The 27,500-nt window shown below is 41.1% G+C and overlaps 1 protein-coding gene across 1 annotated transcript in view; it reads right to left on the bottom strand.

Moving 5' to 3' along the window:
* dbn1 (drebrin 1) overlaps positions 1-27,500 on the bottom strand; it is a gene marked incomplete in the record, with an annotated part of 125,652 nt that overhangs the window by 16,924 nt on the left and 81,228 nt on the right. The window contains 2 exon segments of the mRNA XM_062433297.1: positions 2,895-3,007; positions 9,005-9,060. Coding sequence (XP_062289281.1) covers positions 2,895-3,007; positions 9,005-9,060 — 169 coding nt within the window.

The following is a 27,500-nucleotide window of genomic DNA, read 5'->3' on the forward strand; positions in this document are numbered from 1 at the left end:
CCTCCTTCCGCCCTACCTTCCTTCCTTCTATCCTCCCTCCTTTCTTTCCATCTGTCCTTCCTCCCTCCCTCCTTCTCTCTTTCTTTTCTTCCCTCCTTCCTTCCTTCCGTCTGTCCTTTCTCCCTCCCTCCTTCTCTTTCCTCCCTTCCTTCCTCCATCCCCCTCTTCCGTCCTACCTTCCTCCCTTCCTTTCTCCCTTCCTTCCTTCCTTTTCTCCCTCCCTCCTCCCTCCCCCTTCTTTCCATCTGTCCTTCCTTCCTCCCTCCCTCATTCTCTCTTTCTTTTCTTCCCTCCTTCCTTCCTTCCTTCCTTCCTTCCTTCCTTCCTTCCTTCCTCTGTCCTTCTTTCCTTCCTTCCTCCCTACCTCTTTTCCTTTCTCCCACCCTCCCTTCACGGTCTGGTGCTCTGGTGGCTGTTAGTGTTGCCGTGTGTTACACCATGATGGACTCCTGTGGCTCGGCTCCCAGTCACTCATTTAAACACACTAATGTTTTTTCTCCTTTCTTTTTTCTCTCCGTCTTCATTTGCTGCATTAATTACTGGATCACATCCTGTTCTCTTTTTTTATATCCAACTCTGTCGTCTGGAGATTATGTTTATATATTACTAATTTGTAACAGCGAAAAGGCTTTGATAGAAACACGCATGATTAGTTTTAGGCAACATGAATACTTTGGTTTAACCATCGTGTCGCCCTCCCGGGTCAAATTGACCCTGACTATTTTAACGGTTCCTTCTTTCCTTCCCTTCTTCTTTCTTTCTTTCTTTCTTTCCTTCCTTCCTTCATTTCCTTCCTCCTTTCCTTTCCTCCCTTCCTTCCTCCCTCCTTTCCTTCCTTCCTTCCTTCCTCCCTCCTTTCCTTCCTTCTTCCTCCCTTCCTTCCTTCCTTCCCTCCCTTCTTTCCTCCCTTCCTTCTTTCCTTTCCTCCCTTCCTCCCTCTTTTCCTTCATTCCTTACTTCCTTCTCTCCTTCCCGCCCTCCCTCAATTTCCTTCCTCCTTCCTTCCTTCCTTCCTTGACTCGAGGACAACAGGAGGGTTAAAAGAGCAAGGTGGGACTTTTGAATTTAGTGACTAATCTGCTATAAAATACACTTAAAGGAGACTTATTCTATATTAATATTCTGTGTCTCTACTGGAATATCTTTGCATGATTTCCAGTTAAAAACTCTTAAAAACGCTCAGTTCAGCCTCTGTCTATTAACAGGCTGTTTTGGCTACTGTCTCTTTAATAAAATATGAATGTGAAGGTACCGAGTAATATTAAACCCTCCAAATTAAACATCTACATACAAGTCTTAATCAGCTCTCAAGTCTAATTCAAACTGTCGTCAATGTTAGAACATGTTTTTCATTTTTCTAATAAAGCTGTGAAGTTTTTTTTTAAAGCTGTTTGTTTAGTTTTTTTCACAGAGCGAGATAATGAAAAGGCAAACTGTGGTGTTATATCAGTGATTTGTTGTATAATCTGCTGTTCTTCCTGTTAATTAAGTGTGAAGAAGCCCTCAAAAAACCTGACACCGTCCAAAATTAATTGTCACACATTTAGATTATGCTCAGCCAGCATGTCCATGTGGGGCCCATAAGGGTTAAAATTGGGCTGCAATATGGGTCCCAAGTGGGTTTGTCTGCAGTTTCCATGGTGACCCAACCTGTGTTTGCCCATATGGGCTTCTAATGGGTTCTGACCAGGCGGGGAGTTCCGGTCCTCTGAAATGATGCCAACATGGAAGTAACTTAAAACTGCATTCTATCAAAAGGAAACCAGGGGGCGACCGTTTTGGTGTCAAAAGGACTTCCGTCTCTATACAAGTCAATGGAGAATTCACCAACTTCTCACTTGATTTCTAACCTCAGTAAACGTTTTCAAAATGTGTTTATGGTCTCAATCGCTAGTTTAAAGCCTTCTTCAATGCAGTATGATGTTCATTTGGGACATTTTGGCCTCCCTGATTTTATATGTGACGATAAAGCAGGGTATGCCTTAGGGCGTGGCTACGTCGTGATTGACAGGTTGATTGGTTCACAGGTTCAGGAGGGCGCCTCATGCTCCTCCTGATGCCCATATAAGTAGAATCCGTGTTTTTATTTTTCCCAGCATGCACCTGAAATTTTCAAAATGGCGCTGCTCAGATCCGAAACTATTGGCTTCCGAGCAGCAGTCCACAAACCAATGGGTGACGTCACGGATGTTACGTCCATTTCTTATATACAGTCTATGGTTCTGACTGGGTTTCAGGTGGTGCCAATGTTTCTGAGACAATATGGGGCCTATGCAACTTTACCTGTTCATGCTTATGCCCGCTTAGCCCACTTACATCCCTTAACCCACGTTACTGAAACCATGTGGGACCTGCAAAATTTGCCCATTTCAAGCTCATGCCCACTCAGTACCCACATAGCCTGCATGTAACCCATGTGGGGCCCATATGGACATGCTGGCTGGGTGTTGAGACAAGTTTAATATCACAACGTCTACCACCTAAATGTGATTATAACAGCTCCTGCAAAAGCAAAAAAAAAAGTCTATACCAACAGCTGCTGTGAGCTAAATGACCTGCAGGTGGCGCCAGAGTCAGAGTATTTTTTATCTACATCTGCAGCTTTAAACTGCTGGGGCCGTCACTTTTTCCCAGCCTGCAGCAGGTTCCGGAGCTGCTGAGGCTGCAGCTCTCTGATTGGATGATGAAGACATGATGATGAGACAGGATGTGTCCTTGTTAAATAAAAATGTTAGATTAAAAAATGTGCTGCGACCCAAAACGACTCTGGTAGTCTCTGTTTTTAATACCTCTCAGGACATTTCACAGTGTGTGTGTGTGTGTGTGTGTGTGTGTGTGTGTGTGTGTGTGTGTGTGTTGCCCGCGGCGTGTGGCGTTGCGTCCCGGCGACTCACCCAGTTGATGAGGATGTATCGTGGCAGAGCGGCAGTGGGATCCTTCAGGCTGCAGAAGCCGTACATCACCCGGCCGTTGTCAAAGGTCAGCATGATCTCTGGCAGACCGCCTCCTGCCACCACAGAAGAAGAAGAGACTTTATTACTCCCGCAGCACAGTCACACAGTCATGTCTGGTTTTTAAACCTCCTGTTGTCAAAGTGACCCCATCTCTTTTGACTGTTCCTTCTTTCCTTCCTTTCTCCCTCTTTCTTTAATTTTACCTTCGTTCTTCCCCTTCTTCTTTGCTCCCTCCTCCTTCCATACTTCTTTCCTTCCTTCCTTCCTTCCCTCCTCCTTTCCTTCCTCCCTTCCTTCTCTCCTTACTTCATTCCTCTTTTCCTCCCTCCCTGCCTCCTCACTCCTTTCCTTCCTTCCTTCCTTCCTTCCTCCTGTCCCTCCTTCCACCTTTCCTTCCTCCCTTCCTTCTTTTCTCACTTCCTTACTTCCTTCATACCTCCCTTCCTCCCTTCCTTCTCTCCTTACTTCATTCCTCTTTCCCTCCCTCCCTGCCTCCTCACTCCTTTCCTTTCCTTCTTTCCTTCCTTCCATCCTTCCTTCCTTCCACCTTTCCTTCCTCCCTTCCTTCTTTCCTCACTTCCTTCCTTCCTTCCTTCCTTCCTCTTGTCCTTCCTCCCTCCCTCCTTCCACCTTTCCTTCCTTCCTCACTTCCTTCATACCTTCCTTCCTCCTTTTCTTCCTCCCTTCCTTCCTCATTCCTTCCTTCCTTATTTCCTCCCTCCCTTCCTTCCTTCTTTCCTCTCCTCCTTCCTTCCTTTCCTTCATCCCTTCCTTCTCTCCTTACTTCCTCCCTCCTTACTCCTTTCCTTTCCTTCCTTCTCTCTTCCCTTCCTTCCTCCTGTCCCTCCTTCCACCTTTCCTTCCTCCCTTCCTTCTTACATTCCTTCCTCCCTTCCTTCTCTCCTTACTTCATTCTTCTTTTCCTCCCTCCCTCCTTACTCCTTTCCTTCCTCATTCCTTCCTTCCTTCCTTCCGTCCTTCCTTGCCCTGATGACAACATTGAGGGTTAAAATGGACCGCATTCATACAGAGCTTTCATCTGAAGTGCTTTATAATCATTTCCCTCTCTTTCATACACACACACTGCTGGCAGCGAGCCACCATGCACGATGCCGGTCTAACCATCGAGAGCAAGGACACTCAAACACGTCGACATGAAGAGACGAGAATTTAACCTTGTGATCGATCTTTCTTTTCTGTTGGTTCCTGTTTCTACCTTTATCACAAGCAGACAGCTGAGACACACTGCTGTTCACACCCATCTCTACTACGCACCTCGGCTCAGTTACTACGTCAGTCACACAAGCACCAGAGTTGTTTTTTATTGAGGGTTAAAGGGCTAAGAGCTAATAAACATATTGCATAATCTAATATACATGTACAAGCTATTCCAACTGGTCAGATTCTCCAACCACGTACATCTGTGCTCACACTTTCACCAAAACAACCACCTCGTCCTGCATTGATGACGTATTTTCCTTGTTGGGGAAAAACATGCTGTGTCTCAAATGTTATACTTCAGTACCTATATTTAACCCTTACAGACTATTCAGGGTCAGATTTGACCCATTTTTACATTTGAGAGCTGTAAAAACACCATATACACCCACATTAGACAAGACTTCTGTGCAGCTGATACACATTTTTATATATGCAAATGTACAAAATGTGTGTTTATTAAAATGATTCAGCATTAAAACATGTTGTTGTATTCTCCCCTTTTGCACCTGGTGCACAACGACAGGCGGGCATGATGCATGTGTCTTTGTTAGTTTCAGACCGATGCCGTTGTTGTTGCACCCATGGGTGTGTTGATCTCCAAATGAGGTGACGTTCAGGTGCATTGCTATTTTGAGGCAGTTGAAAGCGATTGTACTATTGACCATAAAAAACCAGGTCTGAAGTCAATGGTGCACATTTCACCGGCACATTATTAAGATTTTAATAGCTTCACGCCATCAGTAAGATAGGGCCCTTAATGTTTCAGTACACCAATGTCTTTACATACATTTATAGTTAAAGTCTAAAATATCAATCCTGCATTACATATCTTTATCACAAGTGTTTGATAACCACATTGCAAGAAATGTAGGTTTTATAAACATATTCTGTATATAGCGGATTGTCAGCTGATACATGGATATCGCAAAAGCCCCAAAAATCCAGTCTAAAGCTGAAGAAATGATTTTCCTTGTTAATTTTAAAGAAAATTTGAGACACATAATTGCCCAACTGTACTGGACTAGTTGAGGCTTCATAGCTGGATGTCAGTTGGATGTTTAAACTCTCAGCTGACGTGTTTTTATACCCCAGATAATGATGCTCGTCTCCATATCTGGTTGAAGTTTCAGATGTCTTCAGCGCTATAGATATGTCTCCACACACATGTAGAAACAGCAAACACAAACATGACTGTGGCCTGCTGGTTCTGATCTGAAGCAGCGGGACAGATTTCCTCTGAGGCTCAAAGTCCGGAAGAACAAACTGAAATATTCACGTTTCTCTCTCTCTCAGGAAAAGCTGCCGACATGAAGGAAACGGAGAGCAGAAGAGGCTCTTTATCATGCGTCTCTGCTGCATTAGTGATGCAGAAACACTTCACTGTAGTAGCTCCAGTTTATTGCACTCATGTGATGGTTTTAAATATATTTTTATATTCAGGATTTCTGCGTTGATGATTACATTAGACTCACAGAACAAGCCGTGGCTCTCGTCAAAAGAAAATCAAAGTAAAACCACGAGGAGACACACGTGTGGATTTCTAATTAAAATTTAAAAAAAGCCACATGTATGAAAACGTGTTAAAGGCTGCTGTTATTCTAAAGTTTATTATTATCAACAAATCCAATTAAAAAGCCCCAAAACCAACAATGTATTACTCAACTATCTGAATTCCCAACTCTTATTTGTGGCCCATTGGTTCCTAATGAAGACAGAAATATTAAAAAACAAAGGCTCAAATTTGCAATACTGTGATTGTTTGTATAGAAAATGTAAATTCACTACATTCACATTTATGTATTTATGTATGTGCATAAATGTCTTGCTGCAGTCTGGGATTAATACTAATACTGACATTAAGCAACGCCAATATTTACATCTCTCTATCTAAAGATATATAATAAAACAATACCTGTTATTACAAGGTATTTTAACCCTCCTGTTGTCCTCAAGTCAAGGAAGGAAGGGAGGAAGAAGGAAGGAAAGGAGGGAGGAAGAAGGAAGGAAAGGAGGGAGGAAGGAAGGACAGAAGGAAGGAAGGAAGGAAGGAAAGGAAAGGAGGAGGGGAGGAAGGTAGTAGGGAGGCAGGAGGGAGGCAGGAAAGAAGGAAGGAGGGAGAAAGGAAAAGAGGAAGGGAGGAAGGAAGGAAAGAAGGAAGGATGGAAGGGAGGAAGAAGGAAGGAAAGGAGGGAGGAAGGAAGGAAAAGAGGAAGGGAGGAAGGAAGGAAAGAAGGAAGGAAGGAAGGAAGGAAGGAAGGAAGGAAAGGAAAGGAGGAAAGTAGGAGGAAGGTCAGACGGAAGGAAGGAAGGAAGGAAGGAAGGGAAGGAAAGAAAGAAGGAAGGAAGTCAGGAAAGAGAGAGGAAGGAAAGAAAGAGAGAAGTAGGGAGTCCAATCCAATACAACAGCTCTGCTATTTAAATTCTACATTATGAAGTTTATACATGTTCAGTAAGATGATAATTCTACTTTATGTTTATTACTGAGGTCATATAGTGGGTGATGGTGGTGTACTAGTGTGCTTTATATTGAAATGGTGTTCCTATTATTTTGTCCACTACATTAAAATACATGAGAGGGTTAAAATATAAGGAACACCAGTCAATATAAGGCACCTCAGTATCAGTATGCCACCAGCACATAGTATAACCTCAGTAATAAACTAGAACAGGTATAAACTTCCTAAATGTAGAATTTATAGCAGATTGGATTGAGTTATATTGCACAGGTGTTCCCTAATGAAGAGTCCGCTGAGTGTATTTATGATCCATCTGTACACTAGATTTATATTATTCTGTTCTGGGCATAAATGTACTGCTGCAGTCTGTGACATGAGCTGCTCCATTATTTATTATTATGTATATATATTATGTATTATTATTATGTATTATCCATAATTTAGGAACAACAAGAAATTCCATTTACAACCTACAACTGGAATTCAGTAACGCAGAGCTGCTGCAAAACCTCCAACATTCAAATCTCCAAACAACTGTCTCTTAATACAATATCCTATCTAAGAGTCTCTCATAGAAACGCATACCGTATTTTTCGGGCTATAAGGCGGCTTAAAATCATTTAATTTTCTTAAAAAATCGACAGTGCGCCTTATCATCGGGTGTGCCTTATGTATTCATTCTGGTTGTTCCTACTGACCTCGAACCGATTTTATGTGGTACACAGCGCTCATGTTTTAGTACGACTTCGGTAAACTACGGAGCCGCACCGCTTGATGGATTAGCGGAGCATTACGGCTAACGTAGTCAGGAGCCTTGCGGAGTAATACGTACGTAATATAACGGTGTGTGTGTATAAGGACCCCAAAATGGCCACCTGTTAAGAGACATGCTTACGAAGCGGATTTCAAACTCAAGGGTATCAGTCAAGCATTAGAACATGGGAATAGAGCAGCTGCGAGAGAATTCAACATTAATGAATCAATGGTACGGAAGTGGAGGAAGCAAGAAGATGCGCCTTATAATCCGGTGCGCTTCATAGCCCGAAAAATACAGTACTCAATGTCATGTTACAGACGCTACAATTCGGTGCATGAAGTCGTACAAAGATTATGCTATGAGCGCTCAGCTGTAGCTCTGTATGTATGTTAGAAAAACAGATATATTCTTCGTAATAAGACTCGTACTAACTCTATTTTTGGAAAGTTAAATTAGTTAACCAGTTAATATCAGTGTTTAGTTTTTATTTTCTTAATTTCTACAGAATAACTGCTTCAATAAAACTTTCAAATTTAGGTTTTACAGAGTAGAAGAGTTTAAATTATAGAGTTTAAAAGCAAAAATTTAAGATGTTTATTTCATTAATCTGTCTTTTATTTTATGTTTTTTAACCTGTTTTATTTCTTGGACTATTCTTTTTATTCTATTTTTAATTCCTGATTTGTTTTCTTCTTCATAACCCAAACTTTAATATCTGGTTTTACTTCATTATATTTTATTTTCTTATTATTTTTTTTAAATGTTTTTCATTTTTAATACCCCTTCCTAACATTTCTTGCTTTACCCACTTAATTTTTTCATAGTGACTTTATTCTATTATTCCTTTATTATATATTATTAATCTTTTAATTACCTTTTATTCTATTTGGGTATTTGATGATATTCTTCACTGCAGATTCATGAAGGTAATGACAGCGTTTTCCTCACTTCCTGTTTTTATCAAGTCTTTTTTGAAACTTTGAGTAGTAAATTAGCAGAATGTAGATCAAAGCCACACATAATAATCACATTATCATAAATGATGTGTTACATACTACTACTACTACTCCACTTGCTATATTTATGCCTATTTGCTCACTTTTGTACAATGCACAGAAAACATGATGCAATGATGTCATTACAGTCTGGAGAAAAACGCTTATGCATGTGTTTGTGTGTATGAAACCGAGGCGGAGGAGTCTCATTAAACTGTAATGATCATGCAGCGCGTCATTAAGCTGTTGCACTAATGAATCCAGCTTTCCCGAAGCTTCAGGAACAATCAGGAGACAAAGAACATTATAATCTTTTTCGCCCCCCAAAGCAACAGCGGAAACCTGCAGAGCTCATCAGCTGCAGGACCGCATCGGAAAATTACAATCAGATATCATCCACAGACACACACACACACACACACACACACACACACACACACACACACACACACACACACACACACACACACACACACAGGATGATAATTAGCATGAGCCAGGTTCATTAAAATCCCAAACATGACTAGATTTGTGACGCATTTGGGGAAATTTACAGCAGAGATTAAATAGAACCAGAAACAGAAAGAGGAAAGAAGTGATGACAGGAAAGCATGAACTTACCTCCTGATCCTGCCAGTGTCAAGTCATTAGTCTCGTCCTCATATGTGTACAAGGCCCTGTTAGAAAGAGACAAAGAGAGGAGAAAGTGAGTCATTTCACATTTGATCTTTGTGTCTGTAAATGTGTCAGCGGATACATGGATGTCTGGAGTCTGATTCAGATCAATTTCGGTCTAAATATCGGATGATTTTGGACTCAGTATGTTCTCAGTTGGCAATTAAGTCAAATAATCAGGTATTGGAGCTTAACCTTTAAAAGCTCCAGCCTCTCAAATGTGATGATTCTCTGCTTTTCTGTGTCTCATATTGGGGAAAAAAGTAAACTATATATAGAGACGTCATCTTTGGACATTTTTTTCTCTTAGGTTTGTCGCTATTTTCTGACATTTTATCCACAAAATGACAAACTGATGTATCGTGGGAATGATTGGCACATTTATAAAACACAGAAATAAGCACCAGTTGTGGCTCCTTAAGTTCAGCAAAATGTGCAACACACAGTCATTTCTCCGTCTTCATTGTCTGTTTTTTCCCATTTTTCACACCCACTCCACCTCTGGCTGCCAAACAGATACGAGAAAGACCTTTAAATGTCACATATGACGTAAATCATATGATACTGTTCATTGATGAACTGATCCAGAAAGTTAAAAACAACTGTAGAAACCAACCAGAAACTAGTCTTATTGTACAAAAATGAAAGTTACATAACTGTACGAACCAAGGAGATTCATCGTACGAAAAAGAAATTTATGAAACTCTACAAACCAAGGAGCTTCATTGTACGAAAGAGTTACGAATCTGTACGAACCAAGGACCTTCATTTACGAATCTGTACGAACCAAGGAGCTTCATTTACGAACTGTACGAACCAAGGAGCTTCATTTACGAACTGTATGAACCAAGGAGCTTCATCGTACAAAAGAAAGTTACAAAACTGTACAAACCAAGGAGCTTCATCATACGAAAAAGAGAGTTACGAACTGTACGATTCAAGGAGCTTCATTGTACGAAAAAGAGAGTTACGAACTGTACGAACTAAGGAGCTTCATTTACGAACTGTACGAACAAAGAAGTTTCATCGTACAAAAAAGTTACGAAACTGTACAAACCAAGGAGCTTCATTTACGAACTGTACGATTCAAGGAGCTTCATTGTACGAAAAAGTTATGAAACTGTATGAACCAAGGAGCTTCATTTACGAACTTCAAAAATTCAATATTATTCCTTATTTCCATTAAACAGACCGCCGTTTGGTGCTGAGCAGGTAGCATACAGCGGCTTTTTACAGCTTTTTCTCTGAAAAAGACGCTATGAGAGAAACTAGAACAGTAAAGTAGCAGCAGGACAGCTAAACAATGAGCTAAAACTAAAGATAAAGCTCTGTAAAGCCGAGGAAGAGCTGCAGAGTTACTGATAATTCTACTCATCACTACGAGACACAACCAACACATTACAAACACTAATAGATCAGAGAGTACAATATTCATTATAATCGCTTTGAGGCTTCAAGGTGATGTTGATTGAAGCTGTTTAACCCTCCTGTTGTCCTCGAGTCAAGGAAGGAAGGGAGGAAGAAGGAAGGAAAGGAGGAAGGAAGGGAGGAAGGATGGGACGAAAGAAGGGAGGAAGGAAGAATGGGAGGAAGGAAGGATGGGAGGGAGGAAGAAGGAAGGAAAGGAGGGAGGATGGGAGGAAGGATGGGACGAAAGAAGGGAGGAAGGAAGAATGGGAGGAAGGAAGGATGGGAGGGAGGAAGAAGGAAGGAAAGGAGGGAGGATGGGAGGAAGAAGAAAGGAGGGAGGGAGGAAGGGAGGGAAGGAAGGAGGGAGGCAGGGAGGGAGGAAAGAAGGAAGGGAGGAAGGAAGGAAGGATGGATGGAAGGGAGGAAGGAGGGAAGGAAAGAAGGAAGGAGGGAGGGAGGAAGGAAGGAAGGAATGATCAACAGAAGGAAGGAAGAAAGGGAGGAAAGAAGGAACAGTCAATTTGACCCGGGAAGGCGACACGAAGGTTAAATAAAAACCCAAAGCTTGAGTTTATCCGTCTCGTAACACACAGGCGCTACAATCATACATGTGCGTGTCACCATTGGAGCTTTACTGCTGATTGAGAGTTTGGTTTTTTCAATAATAGTAATAATAATAATACTCTTCAATAATCTACAATGTGCAGCTCCCCAGTTTATAATCTCCAGTTTAAACCCTGATAGATTAAAGGGTAATTTCTCTAAACCCCAATATAATCCCAGCATGCATTTAATATGTAGAGGGGGGGGGGGGGGGGGGATCCACTTTGATCGCCGCCTCAGCACCGTTGGTTATAAGTTCTCATAGCTCTCTCCTGATTGGATGGAGAGTCACAGTGAACACCTCCAACACCTTTTTATTCATCCAGAGAGGGTTTTACTTCCCATAAGTCCTCTTGCACTTTATACTTTACTACATATCAGTGGAAAATGTACTTTTTACTGCACTGAATTGGACAGTTATAGTCTCAGATTACGTTCCACAAACAAATCATATACTCCGATAATAAAATATGTGCTACTTTTACTTGAATATAGCTATTTTCCTTCTTGTCAACAAATCTCATGTCTTCAAACCAACAACAAATGTATCTACTAACACGTATTGCTTGTGTATCCATCTTATTCTGCTGTGTTGTAGACCTCCGTTGTTGTTCCAAAAAAGCCTAACCCTAACCCCACAGTTGCAGACTAACTTTACAAAGTAGGAAAGAAATCGTGGTAGATTTAATGTAGTTGTGGCACGCTCCCGTCGTCTCAATGGTTTAGTGTAAAGGTGGTAATCTGAGCTTTTTTAAGTCCCAGTCAATCTTTTCCTAGTCTTGACCTTAAGACAATATCGAATGAAGTTGATATTATCGCAAGTCTTTCAGTCTTGGCGGTGATGTGACCCAGTCAAGTTTCACAGTGTTCTGATGTATGTGTAGCATTAGTTAGTTTAAAAACGGCTCCAAAGACTAATAACAGCGATCACGTTTTCAGTCTCCAGAGAGTAGTTCTTTGTACGGCAGACACCACTGAGCATGTGCAGGACTGTAGCTATAGTTATGGCGATTTTCCACTATACAGTTCTAGCACTACTCGACTCGGTTCGGCTCGACTCAAGTCATTTTTTTCCCCGTCTCCATCAGGGATAGTACCTGGTACCTGGTACTTTTTCTGCTCTGCCGAGGTTCCAAGCGAGCCGAGCCGATACTAAATGTGATGTCAACAGATTGCCGGCCACTGATTGGTCAGAGAGTCGCTGGAAGAGTCATGAGCCGTCCCACACAAGAATCAAACCCGGCATTTTTAAATACCAACAACAGCGTTACAGAGATTGGTTTCTCTTCTCTTGCTTTGTGTGAGACAGAAAGCCTCATACAGCAGCAAGTACACCATCGCCTCCATGTCCTCCATTGTTTATGTGTTTGTGTCGCGTAGAAAACGAAGTCACGGCAGTTTAATGCAGCGTTGCTATGACGACCCCACCCGCGTTGAGTAGGTACTATAGTAATGGAAAAGGTTCCTGGTACCAAACCGAGTCGAGTCGAGCCAAGTAGTGCTAGAAGTGTATAGTGGAAAAGCGCCATTATAGATTCACTAGCTTGTTGTGCTACATATCACAACCTCGTGACTTTAGGTAAACCTTCAGTACAAAGTCATGATTTTTCCCTTACATATATACACATAAAGCTTTTATATATTGGAAAGAAAGTAGAGTTTGCACCACTGGAATATATCTCATTAAAATGTATTGGTATGAAATGGGTCAACACAACAAAGAACTAAATGACTGTATATATATATATATATATATATATATATATATATATATAATAAACATCGTCATAATTGTTAAATAATTGATTGTATAATGTACATACATGAGAAAGGCTTAAGATCCAAGCATAACATGGAAAGATCATCTAACATTTAACGTTCCAGATATACAATAATAAAAATTTGATAAACAAAACGTTGTCTATAATCCAGTCACACTCTACTTTCTCCCCTTCTCTAAACCTAATGTGGGATGTTCACACAACTGTTTCTCTGTTAGTAAATTCACTCTGACCTGCAGGTTTATAACAGCAGCGTGATAACAGGAGGTCAAACTGGTTTTAATCCAGAGATGTCGGCTAAACTGTAATCTCTGTCACCTTCATCTAACCTGAGCCAAACAGGTCAGAGAGGTGTGTGTGTGTGGGTGATTTTATATAATGCAGTGTGCATGTATGTGCTCTCATATACTCTGAGTGTGTGAGTGTTACTGCGTCTGTTGTGCCGTGCCTGAGGACATTAATGGTAGAGAGAGCTGCACAGTTCAAACTGATAGGAAAACCACAGTTGCAGTGTTTTCTGTCTGCTCAACCTTTTGGTAGAAGTCACTTTGTGTCAAAAATTAAAATCTATTGAACCCATTTAACTTTTAGGTCAATCTTTAGCACTTGTATGAGGTATGTAATGCACAGACAGACCATCAGATTGTGTTATGGTTGCTATAGATACAGGTTGTTCTATGGTTGCTATAGATACAGGTTGTTCTATGGTTGCTATACTGTAGATACAGGTTGTTCTATGGTTGCTATAGATACAGGTTGTTCTATGGTTGCTATAGATACAGGTTGTTCTATGGTTGCTATAGATACAGGTTGTGTTATGGTTGCTATAGATACAGGTTGTTCTTTGGTTGCTATAGATACAGGTTGTTCTGTGGTTGCTATAGATACAGGTTGTGTTATGGTTGCTATAGATACAGGTTGTGCTGTGGTTGCTATAGATACAGGTTGTGTTATGGTTGCTATAGATACAGGTTGTTCTATGGCTGCTATAGATACAGGTTGTTCTGTGGTTGCTATAGAAACAGGTTGTTCTATGGCTGCTATAGATACAGGTTGTTCTATGGCTGCTATAGATACAGGTTGTTCTGTGGTTGCTATAGATACAGGTTGTTCTATGGTTGCTATAGATACAGGTTGTTCTGTGGTTGCTATAGATACAGGTTGTTCTATGGCTGCTATAGATACAGGTTGTTCTGTGGTTGCTATAGATACAGGTTGTTCTATGGTTGCTATAGATACAGTTTGTTCTGTGGTTGCTATAGATGCAGGTTGTTCTATGGTTGCTATAGATACAGGTTGTGTTATGGTTGCTATAGATACAGGTTGTTCTATGGTTGCTATAGATACAGGTTGTTCTATGGTTGCTATAGATACAGATTGTTCTATGGTTGCTATAGATACAGGTTGTTCTATGGCTGCTATAGATACAGGTTGTGTTATGGTCGCTATAGATACAGGTTGTTCTATGGTTGCTATGGATACAGGTTGTTCTATGGTTGCTATAGATACAGGTTGTTCTGTGGTTGCTATAGATACAGGTTGTTCTATGGTTGCTATAGATACAGGTTGTGTTATGGTTGCTATAGATACAGGTTGTTCTATGGTTGCTATAGATACAGGTTGTGCTTTAGTGTATAAACGAAGAATAACACAAATCAATGCTGACATCAGAGATCCTGCTGGAGACATTTTTTCATCTTCCTTTCTTCCTTCTCTTTGTATTATCACTTGTTCTGTCTTATTATCAGCTATCAACTGTGAACCACTTTGAACTACATTATTAACCTTTATGAAAGCTGCTTTATAATAAAGTTTGAGTGATTGATGATCGATGATGAGTTGGGAGGAAACATTTACTGTATAATCTAACGTTTATTGTGTGTAATTTTTCTTTTCCTGGGCAAACACATGATATACTTCTAGAAAACCGCTGCATGTACCTCTGTAGACATCCACGTGCCTCTGTGTGTGTGTGTGTGTGTGTGTGTGTGTGTGTGTGTGTGTGTGTGTGTGTGTGTGTGGGTGTGTGTGTGTGGCGGGGATTACCAGTCAGACTCGGTCCAGATGACCTCATGCTATTTCAGCCTGAAGCTTTAGTCTGGCCCCCATCTGACTTTCTGCTGACCTCACCAACCCCTTCCTCTATCCTGTCGCTTTCTGCAGAGTCACTCTCCGTGTCCAAACCCCCCCCCCCCCCTCTATCCCCCCCTACCTCCTCTATTCCCCCCCTCTCTCTTTTCATACCAGACTGTGTTTTTGTCTGCTCCTTTAATGTCACCAAAAAAATCCCCTCTTCTCTTATAAGCTCCATGAATTCATCCTTTCTTCATCTTCAGTGTGTTGAAGTGTTGAAACTGACTTTTTTTTCTATTTTGACTTTATTTTATCATTATTGTCATTCTATTTTTATTTAAAATAGAGACGAACAGGAGGAAATTTGCCTTTTTTTTATTCCTATGAATATAAATGCCTTTCTTTATTGACAACAAAGTTAAAACACTCAAAACAAAACACCCACACACAAACAAAAGGAGCCATTAATAGCCAACATGTAGCCTAAATTAAAAGAATATTACATTAGATAAGAGACCAGGAGATAAAATGTAACCTGGAACTACACTATAATGTGAATATAATGAGTAGTGTCGGCTTGTTAATTGCAGCAGAACAACACAAACCTTCACACAGAGAGGTAGTAGGAGGCTTAGTGTGGGCAATGATGTTAACGTTACACAATGGATAAATATGACCACAAAAGTTGGCAATGCAGCGCCAGCAGAGAAACACAAACCAGTTCATCATGAAGAGAGACGTCGACTACCAAAGCAGCGTCTCTCCAGTGCTGCAAAGTGAGGCGATGAGACTGCTTGGCTGAATAAAACACCCCCCCCGCCCTCCTCCTCCAGGTCAGTATTATTATGGCACAAATACGCTGTCGTACGTTTGACACATCTGGACTTTTTTTCTTCAGTTCATGAGGAAACGAACCAGTCGGCAGACTAAAAAAGATCTCATGTTAGTAGATCACCTAGTTAGAGGAGAAGTGTTCTCATCACACACTGAAATATGTAGGTCTATGTTAATGACAGTGAATACTACTATTAATACTACTACTACTGTTAATACTAGTACTACTGCTATTAATACTACTACTACAAATACTACTACTACTACTGCTACTACCATTAATACTACTACTACTAATAATAATAATAATACTACTATTGTAGTGTCAGTACTGATAGCAGCATCATTATTACAACAAACAGATGCTAAATCAATACCTGGAGGCAGAAAGAGACAGAATGATGGAGGGATGATTAAAGATGAAATGAGCAAAAGACAAGCAATGAAAAAAAGAACGGAGATATAAAAAATAAAAAAGACAACAGGGTGTAAAGGTGACGAGAGGAAGAAAACAAGGATGCATTTAAGATTGAGAGAGAGAGAGAGAGAGAGAGAGAGAGAGAGAGGGAGAGAGAGAGAGAGAGAGAGAGAGAGAGGGGGGGGGGGAGAGAGAGAGAGAGAGAGAGCACTAATTCAGTGGAGGATCTATAAATAATTCTCTTTAAAGCAGACAGCTGTTTATTATTCATATAAAGCCCTCATGACCTAGAAACAGCTCAGTGTGAGTGTGTGAGCCCAGCTGAGCAAGGAAGAGGAGGAAGAGAGAGAGAGAGAGAGAGAGAGAGAGAGAGAGAGAGAGAGAGAGAGGTGTTTCCATCCAGGTGTGTTTTCATTTTCAATTTGCACTTTAAGAAACAAAACAAAAAATCAGACTGTAAATGACAAAGTTTGACTCCAGATTGACACATGGGAGTGTTTTCTAATAACGATGTTTTTATGATGGTAAAGATCATGATTTGATGATTTGAGTTAAAATGATTACTTTTAATAAGGTTTAGAGAAACGTTACTATGTCCTTAAACAGTTAGGCCACCTTCGTCGTCATGGCTACAATAATAACCACAGGATTAAAGGTTAAAGGTTAATAAAAGAAGTGTATTGTTGGGTTAATGTTGTAACGCTTCCTTCATATTCAATTTTATTTTAAACCATTCGGATAAATAAATAAACTAAAAAACTAAGACTCAGAGGATTTATTGGTACTTATTCAAAGATGCAGCCTGTTGAAATTAACCCACCAAATAAAGAAACGACACAATAATCCCCTGAAACAATCCACCTTTTAAATTAAGTTGCACTGCTACTACAGTAATTACGGCAGCAGCCCAATCAATGAACATGTCTTTTTTTCTACCGTAATTACTCTAATAGCAGCACAACTAAACACTTAACCTTCATTGCTGTGCTTCTACTGAGATACTCTACTACTGTTTCTATATCTGACTTCCTGTTCATTACAATCTGCTCTGTGCAGCTTGATGCAGCTTTAACCTTCGTGTCGTCCTCCCTCCCTCCTTCCTTCTTTCATTCCTTCCTTCCTTCCTTCCTTCCTTCCTTCCTTCCTTTACTTCCTCCCTGCCTCCTTCTCTCTTTCTTTCCTCCCCCTACCTTCCTCCCTTCCTTCTTTCCTCTGTCCTTCTTTCCTTTCTTCCTCCCTTCCTCTTTTATTTTCTCCCTCTTTCCCTCCTTCCTTCCTTCCTTCCTCCCTTCATTCTTTCCTTTTCTCCCTCCCTTCCTTCCTTCTTCCTTCCTTCCTTCCTTGACTCGAGGACAACATCATTGATTATAGTGGCAGCGATCAGCTCCGGAGGCCGTGCTGTAATAACTTAGTATTATTATGTTGTTCAGTTATAAATCAAGAAGATAAACAAACATTATTTCCTGAATGTGAAGCTTTCAGTCAGCAGTAAGACAGTCTGACGATCCCCAATGCCTATACTGTACCACCTACAGGACATTTCACTGTGTGTGTGTGTGTGTGTGTGTGTGTGTGTGTGTGTGTGTGTGTGTGTGTGTGTGTGTGTGTGTGTGTGTGTGTGTGTGCCCACGCTGCCTTTGATGTGCAGAAGAATCACTGTAGTGCTTTGATGAAATGGAACAACGCAATCTGCTCTTTACTGTACAGTAGAGGGCTGTGTGTGTGTGTGTGTGTGTGTGTGTGTGTGTGTGTGTGTGTGTGTGTGTGTGTGTGTGTGTGTGTGTGTGTGTGTGTGTGTGTAATAACGGTAACCTGGTCATTCACGTCATTGATAATTTGATTAACCTGATTTCTCAGCAGCTGTGGGAACAGAGCTCTGGTTGTAATTCACAGACTTCAAATGAATCTCAGTGTTTAACCCTCCTGTTGTCCTCGAGTCAAGGAAGGAAGGGAGGAAGGAAGGACGGAGGAAAGAAGGAAGGAAGGTAGGGGGAAGGAAAGAAAAGAGAGAAGGAGGGAGGGAGGAAAGAAGGAAGGAAGGAAGGTAGGTGGGAGGGAGGGAGGAAAGAGAAGGAGGGAGGGAGGAAAGAAGAAAGGTAAGGGAGGGAGGAAAGAAGGGAGGAAGGAGGAAGGAAGGGAGGAAAGGAAAGAAGGAAGGGAGAAAGGAAGGGAGGAAAAAGGAAGGAAGGGAGGAAAGGAAAGAAGGAAGGGAGGAAGGAAGGAAGGTAGGGGGAAGGAAAGAAAGAGAGAAGGAGGGAGGGAGGAAAGAAGGAAGGTAGGTGGGAGGGAGGAAAGAAGGAAGGATGGATGGAGGGAGAAAGGAAGGAAAGAAGGAAGGAACAGTCAAAACAGATGGGGTCAATTACCTAAAGTCATTTCCTATTAAATCCTCTTTAATTTAATATTGTACAAAAACCAAGAAGAAAAACTAGTGATAATTCAATTTCAAATCTAGATTTTACGAGTTAAACAGATTTTCTTTTAATCGTTTAATATTTGTAATTAATTAAAATTGTGTAAATACAATATTTATTTCATTTAGATGAACGTATAAAACTCATTTTCTGATAATCAGTGTCAAAACATTTAACATTAAATCGTCTTTAATTCAATATTTTTGGACCAAAAATACAAGAAAAGTCCATTTTGCATATGAATTACTTTAACTACTGATACTTGGTTAATAATAATTGTTTGCTTTGACTTAAATAACAGTTTTTAATGCCACTTATACAGTAGATATCTAGTTTAACTATCTTCCTCCTCTACTGATGCAGCACTAGACCGGATCTTCATCTCTCTGTCTTTAACACAACAGGAGGCTCAGAAGTAGGAAGTTAGAGTTATTTTAAGCTGAAAGCTGACGACTGCTGTGTCAAAACAAAGAGGAAACTACCGGAGATGGATGCATTTAAAAAATACTGACGACACATGACAGATTATTAATAAACTAAATCAGGAAGAAGGGGAACTACAGCTTGTTATATAACCTGTTACGTCATCTCAATAAACACAGAACAAGGTAAACTTTAAAAAAACATGTTGCTTCAGGAGGCTTTACAATCTGTACAGCAGCAACATCTGCTAGTAAATCTGTGTTTCATCACAACTTCCTCTTCACACATGTCCCAAACTGGAGTCAGAAGCACAAAGCCAACAGCGAAGGAGGAGAAGGAGGACAAGGAGGACAAGGAGGAAGAGAAGGAGAAGAAAAAGAAGAAGAAGAAGAAGAAGAGTCAGAAGAAGAAGAGTCAGAAGAAGGAGAAGAAGAAGGAGGAGGAGAAGGAGGAGGAGGAAGAGAAGAAGTAGAAGAAGGAAAAGAAGAAGGAGGAGAAGAAGAAGAAGGAGGAGGAGGAGAAGGAGAAGGAGAAGAAAAAGAAGAAGAAGAAGAAGGAGGAGGAGAAGAAGGAGAAGGAGAAGGAGAAGGAGAAGGAGAAGGAGAAGAAGAAGAAGGAGAAGGAGAAGAAGAGCGGAGAAGAAGAAGAGCGGAGAAGAAGAAGAAGAAGAAGAAGAAGAAGAAGAAGAGTGGAGAAGAAGAAGTAGAAGAGCGAAGAAGAAGGAGAAGGAGAAGAAGAAGAAGGAGAAGAAGGAGGAGAAGGAGGAGAAGGAGAAGGAGGAGAAGGAGAAGAAGGAGAAGAAGAAGGAGAAGGAGAAGAAGAAGGAGAAGGAGAAGAAGAAGAAGGAGGAGAAGGAGGAGAAGGAGGAGAAGGAGAAGAAAAAGAAGAAGAAGAAGAAGGAGGAGAAGGAGAAGAAGAAGAAGGAGAAGAAGAGCGAAGAAGAAGGAGAAGAAGAAGAAGAAGAAGAAGTAGAAGAGCGAAGAAGAAGGAGGAGAAGAAGAAGAAGAAGAGCGAAGAAGAAGGAGAAGAAGAAGAAGAAGGAGAAGAAGAAGAAGGAGAAGAAGGAGGAGAAGAAGGAGGAGATGGACGAGGAGGAGAAGGAGGAGAAGGAGAAGAAGAAGGAGAAGGAGGAGAAGGAGAAAAAGAAGAAGGAGAAGGAGGAGGAGAAGAAGGAGAAGAAGAAGTAGGAGAAGGAGAAGAAGAAGAAGAAGAAAAAGAAGAAGGAGGAGAAGAAGAAGGAGAAGAAGAAGAAGGAGAAGGAAGAGAAGGAGAAGAGGGGAGGAGAAGAAGAAGGAGGAGGAGGAGGAGAAGGAGAAGAAGGAGAAGGAGAAGGAGAAGAAGAGCGGAGAAGAAGAAGAAGAAGAAGAGCGGAGAAGAAGAAGAGCGGAGAAGAAGAAGAAGGAGAGCGAAGAAGAAGAAGAAGAAGAAGAAGTCCGATGTGACAAGAACATGCAGAGAAACATTAATGACTGCTGCTACAGATGTGTTTCATTTCTGCTGTTTCTATTATTTTGTCCACCCCCCCCCCCCCTCACCAACTCTCTGCTGAACATATGTAATATTTAAGCTCAGCAGTCCATAGCATTGGTTTTAGTTTAATAAAACAATAAGAAATAAACTACACCACACACACACACCGCCTAAGGGGACTGGAGGGTCGCCATGGCAACAGCACAGCATCCAAGCCCCCCCCCTCCCCTCCTCCATCGTTATCTCGGCAACAGCAGTTTGTGACCCGAGGGGAGCAACGATGGAAAGATAGTTGTTGGTAGAAAAAGGAGGGGAGTGTTGGAGAGAGCTGAAGGGCAACACACACACACACACACACACACACACACACACACACACACACACACACACACACACACACACACACACACACACACACACACACACAACACACACACACACACACACACTGGCGAGATCCAGCTGGACTCACTTCACAACTTCAAAGGGTTCTGCTGCCCTGACGCACTGAGCTGCGTCCGCTGAGGCTTCATCGTACAGAGAGAGCAGAGAGACAGGAAGTAGACGCTGCTGCAGCTTCATATTTCATCTCATACACACTGATGATGACTTAGTTATGGTGTCAATCTGCTCCAGTTATCTGCAGCGGGATATCGAATTCAAGTGTTGTCATGACTGCTAAAAACCGAGGAGGAATCAGAGGCTTTAACGTTTTTTTTTTATGCTTTTCTTTCTTGGCAGATCAAGTGTTACATGTGCTGAGCATAATGAGTATAATATAATATTTGGGTCACATCATCAGGGACGATCTATGTGATGAAGATTAATTGAAAAAAATGTATGATGCTGATGTAAAGAAAAAAGCTCTTTCTAAAAGCATATAAGTTTCTATATTGAAATCACTGATGCTGTGTACCGCTCAGCCTTCTCCTTCAGTACCAAACACTGGACTCAAGTCAGGTCAAAAATAAGACCAGACATCCTCTCATCACCCGTAGTAGATGGATATATACTTATTAAAAGGATTATATCCATCACTTCACAACACATGCATTATCCATATAACATTTAGCTTAATTGTCATGATGTATTTCTAACAATTTCTTGCTGTGCATTTCTCAATCTTTCTTTTGTATCACTTCCAATTATGCAACTTAAATCAACCCATATGTTTCGTATTCTACAACTTCCATGTAGGATTGTAGGATTCCTCCTCAATGGTCTTTCAAGGTAAAATAAAGATGGATGGAAAAAAGTATTGCAACCGTGGAGAGGAAATATTTTGTCCCTACAAGGAAGAGTAATATTAATTAATACGTTGGTAATTCCCCAGTTTATTTATTTGATCATGACACTTCCCTCTCCGGAAGCATCCTTGTTTAAATTTATTGAACAAAAAATGTTTAAATTCCTTTGGAACAATAAACCTGACAAGATTAAAAGACAGTATGTATATAACTCCTATGAAAATGGTGGATTAAATTTGAAGAACATTGTAGCCATGGATCTAGCCTTGAAAGCATCTTGGGTTAACAAAATCTACCACAATACTCATTGGAGAATAAGCCGAACGTTAGCTACAGTATACACGTTTTTTGAGTGTAAATTGTTTCCTTTTTTTCAGTTGATGCCGCAACATGTGGACTGGCTACTAAAAGAACCACTGGGTAACCTTTCGCCATTTTTTAAAGATGCAGTCAAAGCTTGGTTAAGTTTCCAGTACTATCCCCCAAATTCATTAAACGAGATCCAGTATCAAATAATATGGATGAATTCTTCATTGTTAATTAATGGAAAACCTTTCTTATGGAAGCATTTCCAGAGTAAAGGAATTAATTTTATAAATGATCTTCTTGATAATGCAGGTAACTTTCTTTAATATGAACAGTTTAATAAAAAAAATGGACAATTATGTGACAGTTATAATTTTAATCAACTGCTTTCTACAGTGCCATTAAATTGGAGGAGGAAATTAAAAAATTCTAGTAACAATCAGCAGGTTAGTGCCCCAGTTCAAAAATCTCTTAAATGGTTAACAAAAATTAAGATAAATAAAATGATGTATAATTTTTTCTTATTTAGCAGATGTCTGTCTCTTTTTCCACACGCAGCCTGCTCCTTTTGGGAAGATGAGTTTAACACTTTGATTCCCTGGAAAGATTATTTTAGGTCCATTTATACAAGAACAATTGATTCATATTCTAGAATTTTTCAAATTAAGATTTTCTATAGAATTACCGCCACAAATAAACAATTAAATATTTGTAATATTAACCACTCTCCATTATGTAAATTTTGCAATGAAGAAGTGGAGGATCAGTTACACTTATTTTTTTATTGTACACATGTAATCAGATTTTGGTTAGACATTCAAAAGTGGCTAAGACCCAAAAATATTCACTTCGAATTTACACCATTAAATATTTTGTTGGGAGTACTGGAGATAAACTGCCCACAGATTGTGAACACCATCATCCTTTTGGGGAAAATATTTATTTTTAAGACCCAAACAAAAACACTTCTGAATTTGGCTTTTTTTAGAAATAAAGTGCGATGCCAATTTCTTTTGGAAAAGATTATCGCATCCAATCAAGACAAGATAGAAATGCATAACAAAAAATGGGAAAAACTTACTTTTGAATGAAGGTATACTAAGTAGTTACTGTTGATATAATTTTAGTAGTTTCACATCCTTTTTTTGTTGTTGTTGTTGTTGTTGTTGTAGTGTTTTGTGTGTTTGTCTTCTGTCTGTTTGTGTATTGGTCAGTGTATTGTCGGTTTATACATTGTATATGCCTGTTCCCATTAAAAAAGAAAAAGAAAAAAAAAAGAAAAAAGATGGATGGATGGAGGGATGGGTAGATAGATAGATAGATAGATAGATAGATAGATAGATAGATAGATAGATAGATGGATAGATGGATAGATAGATAGATAGATAGATAGATAGATAGATAGATAGATAGATAGATACTTTATTGATCCTTAGTTTACAGCAGCTACATCCACACTTAAGCCTAATGTAACATCACATAGAAACACATCTCTAACTATCCCATGGAAAAAACTTCTAACTAAAAATACCTTCCTTCTTTCCTCGACCCTTCCTTTCTCCCTTCCTTCTTTCCTCCCTTCCTTCTTTCCTCTGTCCTTCTTTCCTTCCTTCCATCTGTCCCTCCTCCCTCTCTTTCTTTGCTCCCTTGCTTATTTCCTTCCTTCCTCCCTCCCTCCTTCTTTCCTCTGTCCTTCCTTCCTTCCTTCATTCCTCTGTTCTTCCTCCCTACCTTCCTTCCTTCCTCCCTCCTTTCCTTCCTTCTTCCTCCCTCCCTTCCTTCCTTATTCCTCCCTTCCTTCCTTCCTTCCTCCCTTCCTCCCTTATTCCTCCCTTCCTTCCTTCCTCCCTTCCTCCCTTATTCCCCCCTTCCTTCCTTCCTCCCTTCTTCCTCCCTTCCTTCCTTGACTTGAGGACAACAGGAGGGTTAAAATATGAAGATTAAAGCCTTGAAAGTCATTAAAACTTGACATGTTCTTTTTTGTGATGGCTGCTCTGTAGTATAACTGTGCAGAAGCTATGAATCAATATATCCCATAATAATAAGTATCAGAACAAAATGTCATATTTCATAAAAACTAAGACATCCACAGATAAAGACGAAGCACATGACAGATTAGTTAAATATTCAGCCCAATCTGGTGACTTAAGTCCAGTAATTTGTGTTCATTAAATCAGTTTCACATCCTTAAAAAGCTCCAAAGCGTGCAAGAATTTTTGCTTCGCAGTTGCCGTGACAACCAGATGAAAATTGGTCCAATTTACCAGTTTGCAGAGATTAGAGAGGTATGTAAAGTTAAAATGAGTCCCCGAAAAAAAAAAACCGAAAAAAAAAAAAGGCAATAATGCTGCTTGAGTTAATGGTTCACATCCCCTCATGTTGGTTGGTGGGTTTTTTTTTCTTTCTGGACTCGAGTCACCAGACGGCTGCCATAAAAAATAAAAAAAAGCTCTCTGCTGCTCTGAGCCGCTGTCAGCCTCTTTACTGAGTCAGTGAAGACGAAACACAAAGAGACGAGCCGACTGCCGAGACTCATTTAGAGAAAAGAAAAAAAGAAAAGAAAGTCGAGTCAGCAGTCGATTATGAGACTCTGCTGCTGCCAAAGAGACATTAATGAAGAGAAGAGAGAGAAGGAGGAGAAGCTTTTTACTCTTATTGTCTGATTTCAAAAGCAAAGCACTCTGTCTCCCCCTGTCCTTCCTTCTTTCCTCCCTTCCTCTGTCCTTCTTTCCTTCCTTCCGTCTGTCCTTCCTCCCTCTCTCCTTCCTTCCTTCCTCCCTTCCTCGGTCCTTCTTTCCTCCCTTCCTCTGTCCTTCTTTCCTTCCTTCCGTCTGTCCTTCCTCCATCTCTCCTTCTCTCTTTCTTTCCTCCCTCCCTCCTTCCTTCTTTCATTCTTTCCTTCCTTCCTCCCTTCCTCTGTCCTTCTTTCCTTCCTTCCGTCTGTCCTCCCTCCCTCCTTCCTTCCTCCCTCCCTTCCTTCCTTCCTTCCTTCCTTCCCTCCTTACTTCCTCCCTCCTTTCCTTCCTCCTTCCTCCCTCTCTCCTTCCTTCCTTCCTCCCTTCCTCGGTCCTTCTTTCCTCCCTTCCTCTGTCCTTCTTTCCTTCCTTCCGTCTGTCCTTCCTCCATCTCTCCTTCTCTCTTTCTTTCCTCCCTCCCTCCTTCCTTCTTTCATTCTTTCCTTCCTTCCTCTGTCCTTCTTTCCTTCCTTCCGTCTGTCCTCCCTCCCTCCCTCCTTCCTTCCTCCCTCCCTTCCTTCCTTCCTTCCTTCCTTCCTTCCTTCCTTCCCTCCTTACTTCTTCCCTCCTTTCCTTCCTTCTTCCTCCCTCTCTCCTTCTCTCTTTCCTCCCTTCCTTCTTTCCTTCCTTCCTCCCTCTTTCCTTCCTTCCTCCCTTCCTTCCCTCCTTACTTCCTCCCTCCTTTCCTTCCTTGTTCCTCCCTCTCTCCTTCTCTCTTTCCTCCCTTCCTTCTTTCCTTCCTTCCTCCCTCCTTTCCTTCCTTCTTCCTCCCTCCCTTCCTTCCTCCCTCCCTTCCTTCTTCCTCCCTCCCTTCCTTCATTGACCCGAGGACAACAGGAGTCTTAAAGAGACAGGAGCTAAAACGGCCTGTTAATAGACAGAGGCTGAACTGAGCGGCTGCATAAAGGACCAGTAGAAGATAAATAAGGAGTTTTTAACTGGAAATCATGTAAAGATATTCCAGTAGAGACACAGAATATAAATATAGAAGCTGGAGATGTGAAGAATATTTACATTAAGGGTGAACATGGTCTTCCTTGTGGCACCATCCTCTTATCTTCTAGCGTGTAATGAGCATTTTCAGCCTCATGTTGAGCCTCAGATTCCTTTTGTCTTTTGTTTCCAGCTTTTCCCGCAGCACTCACACTCGTGTCTTACTCATCAGATCATCGTGCAGATTTCTACATTCCCAGACCGACAGTAACAGGAGTAATGGGCTCGCTTCTCTCTCAAAAACATTACACATAATTCTCCCTTCTCATGTCCGCGTGCTTCATTTCTTTCGCATTAAGTCACCATGTAGGTTTCTTCCTCAATAAATCACGCTACATTATCCGACCACAGGAACAACAGTCATAGCCAGAGTACTTAATCTTCCCCCGCAGTCCTCTGTGTCCTCTCTCTCTCTCTCCCACAATGCTTTGGGTCTTCACAGTTCATTGTATTTACAGTCTGTGTTTCTCTCTAAACCACACATATTTTTCTTATCCCTCTGGTCATTAAAAACCCAGGAGGAATCTATAACTCTCTAACCCTCGAGGGTGAATATTGGATTCTTGTTATGAGGGATGGGGGAGGGGGGGGGGGAGACAAAGAGTGCTTGGCTTTTGAAATCAGACAATAAGAGTAAAAAGCTTCTACTTCTTTCTCTCTTCACTCAATTAATGTCTCTTTGGCACCTTTGAAGGCTTTAATCGTCATATTTTAACCCTCCTGTTGTCCTCGAGTCAAAGGAGGAAGGGAGTAAGAAGGAAGGAAAGGAGGGAAGAAGGAAGGAAGGGAGGAAGGAAGGAAGGGAGGAAGAAGGTAGGAAGGAAGAAAGATGGAGGAACGAAGGAAGGAAAGGAGGGAGGAAGGAAGGAAGGAAAGCAGGGAGGAAGGAAGAGAGGAAGAAGGAAAGAAAGGAGGAAGGAAGGAAGGAGGGAGGAAGGAAGGAAGGAAAGGAGGGAGGAAGGAAGGAAGAGAGGAAGAAGGAAAGAAAGGAGAGAGGAAGAAGGAGGGAAGGAGGAAGGAAAGAAGGACAGAAGAAAGAAGGAGGGAGCGAGGGAAGAAGGAAGGACAGATGGAATGAAGGAAAGAAGGACCGAGGAAGGGAGGAAGGAAGGACCAAGGAAGGAAGGACGGGGGAGACACAGAGTGCTTTGCTTTTGAAATCAGACAATAAGAGTAAAAAGCTTCTCCTCCTTCTCTCTCTTCTCTCCATTAATGTCTCTTTGGCAGCAGCAGAGTCTCATAATCGACTGCTGACTCGACTTTCTTTTCTTTTCTTTTCTCTAAATGAGTCTCGACACTTCTTCCTCTTGTTATTATTATTATAAGATATATTATTCATAGCTTCTGCACAGTTATACTACAGAGCAGCCACCACAAAAACATGTCAAGCCTCATGTTGTAATGACATTTAAGGCTTTAATCTTCATATTTTAACCCTCCTGTTGTCCTCGAGTCAAGAAAGGAAAGGAGGGAGAAGGAAGGAAGGGAGGAAGGAAGGAAAGATGGTTAGGATGGAAGGAAAGGAGGAGGAAGAAGGAAGGAGGGAGGGAGGAAGGAAGGAAGGGAGGAAGGAAAGATGGTAGGATGGAAGGAAAGGAGGGAGGAAGAAGGAAGGGAGGAAAGGAGGAAGGAAGGGAGGAAGAAAGGGGGATGGAAGGAAAGACAGATGGAAGGAAGGAAGAAGGAAGGAATGAAGGAAGGAAAGATGGTAGGATGGAAGGAAAGGAGGGGAGGA

Source organism: Scomber scombrus, chromosome 14 (assembly GCF_963691925.1).
Source record: "Scomber scombrus chromosome 14, fScoSco1.1, whole genome shotgun sequence".
NCBI lineage: Eukaryota > Metazoa > Chordata > Actinopteri > Scombriformes > Scombridae > Scomber > Scomber scombrus.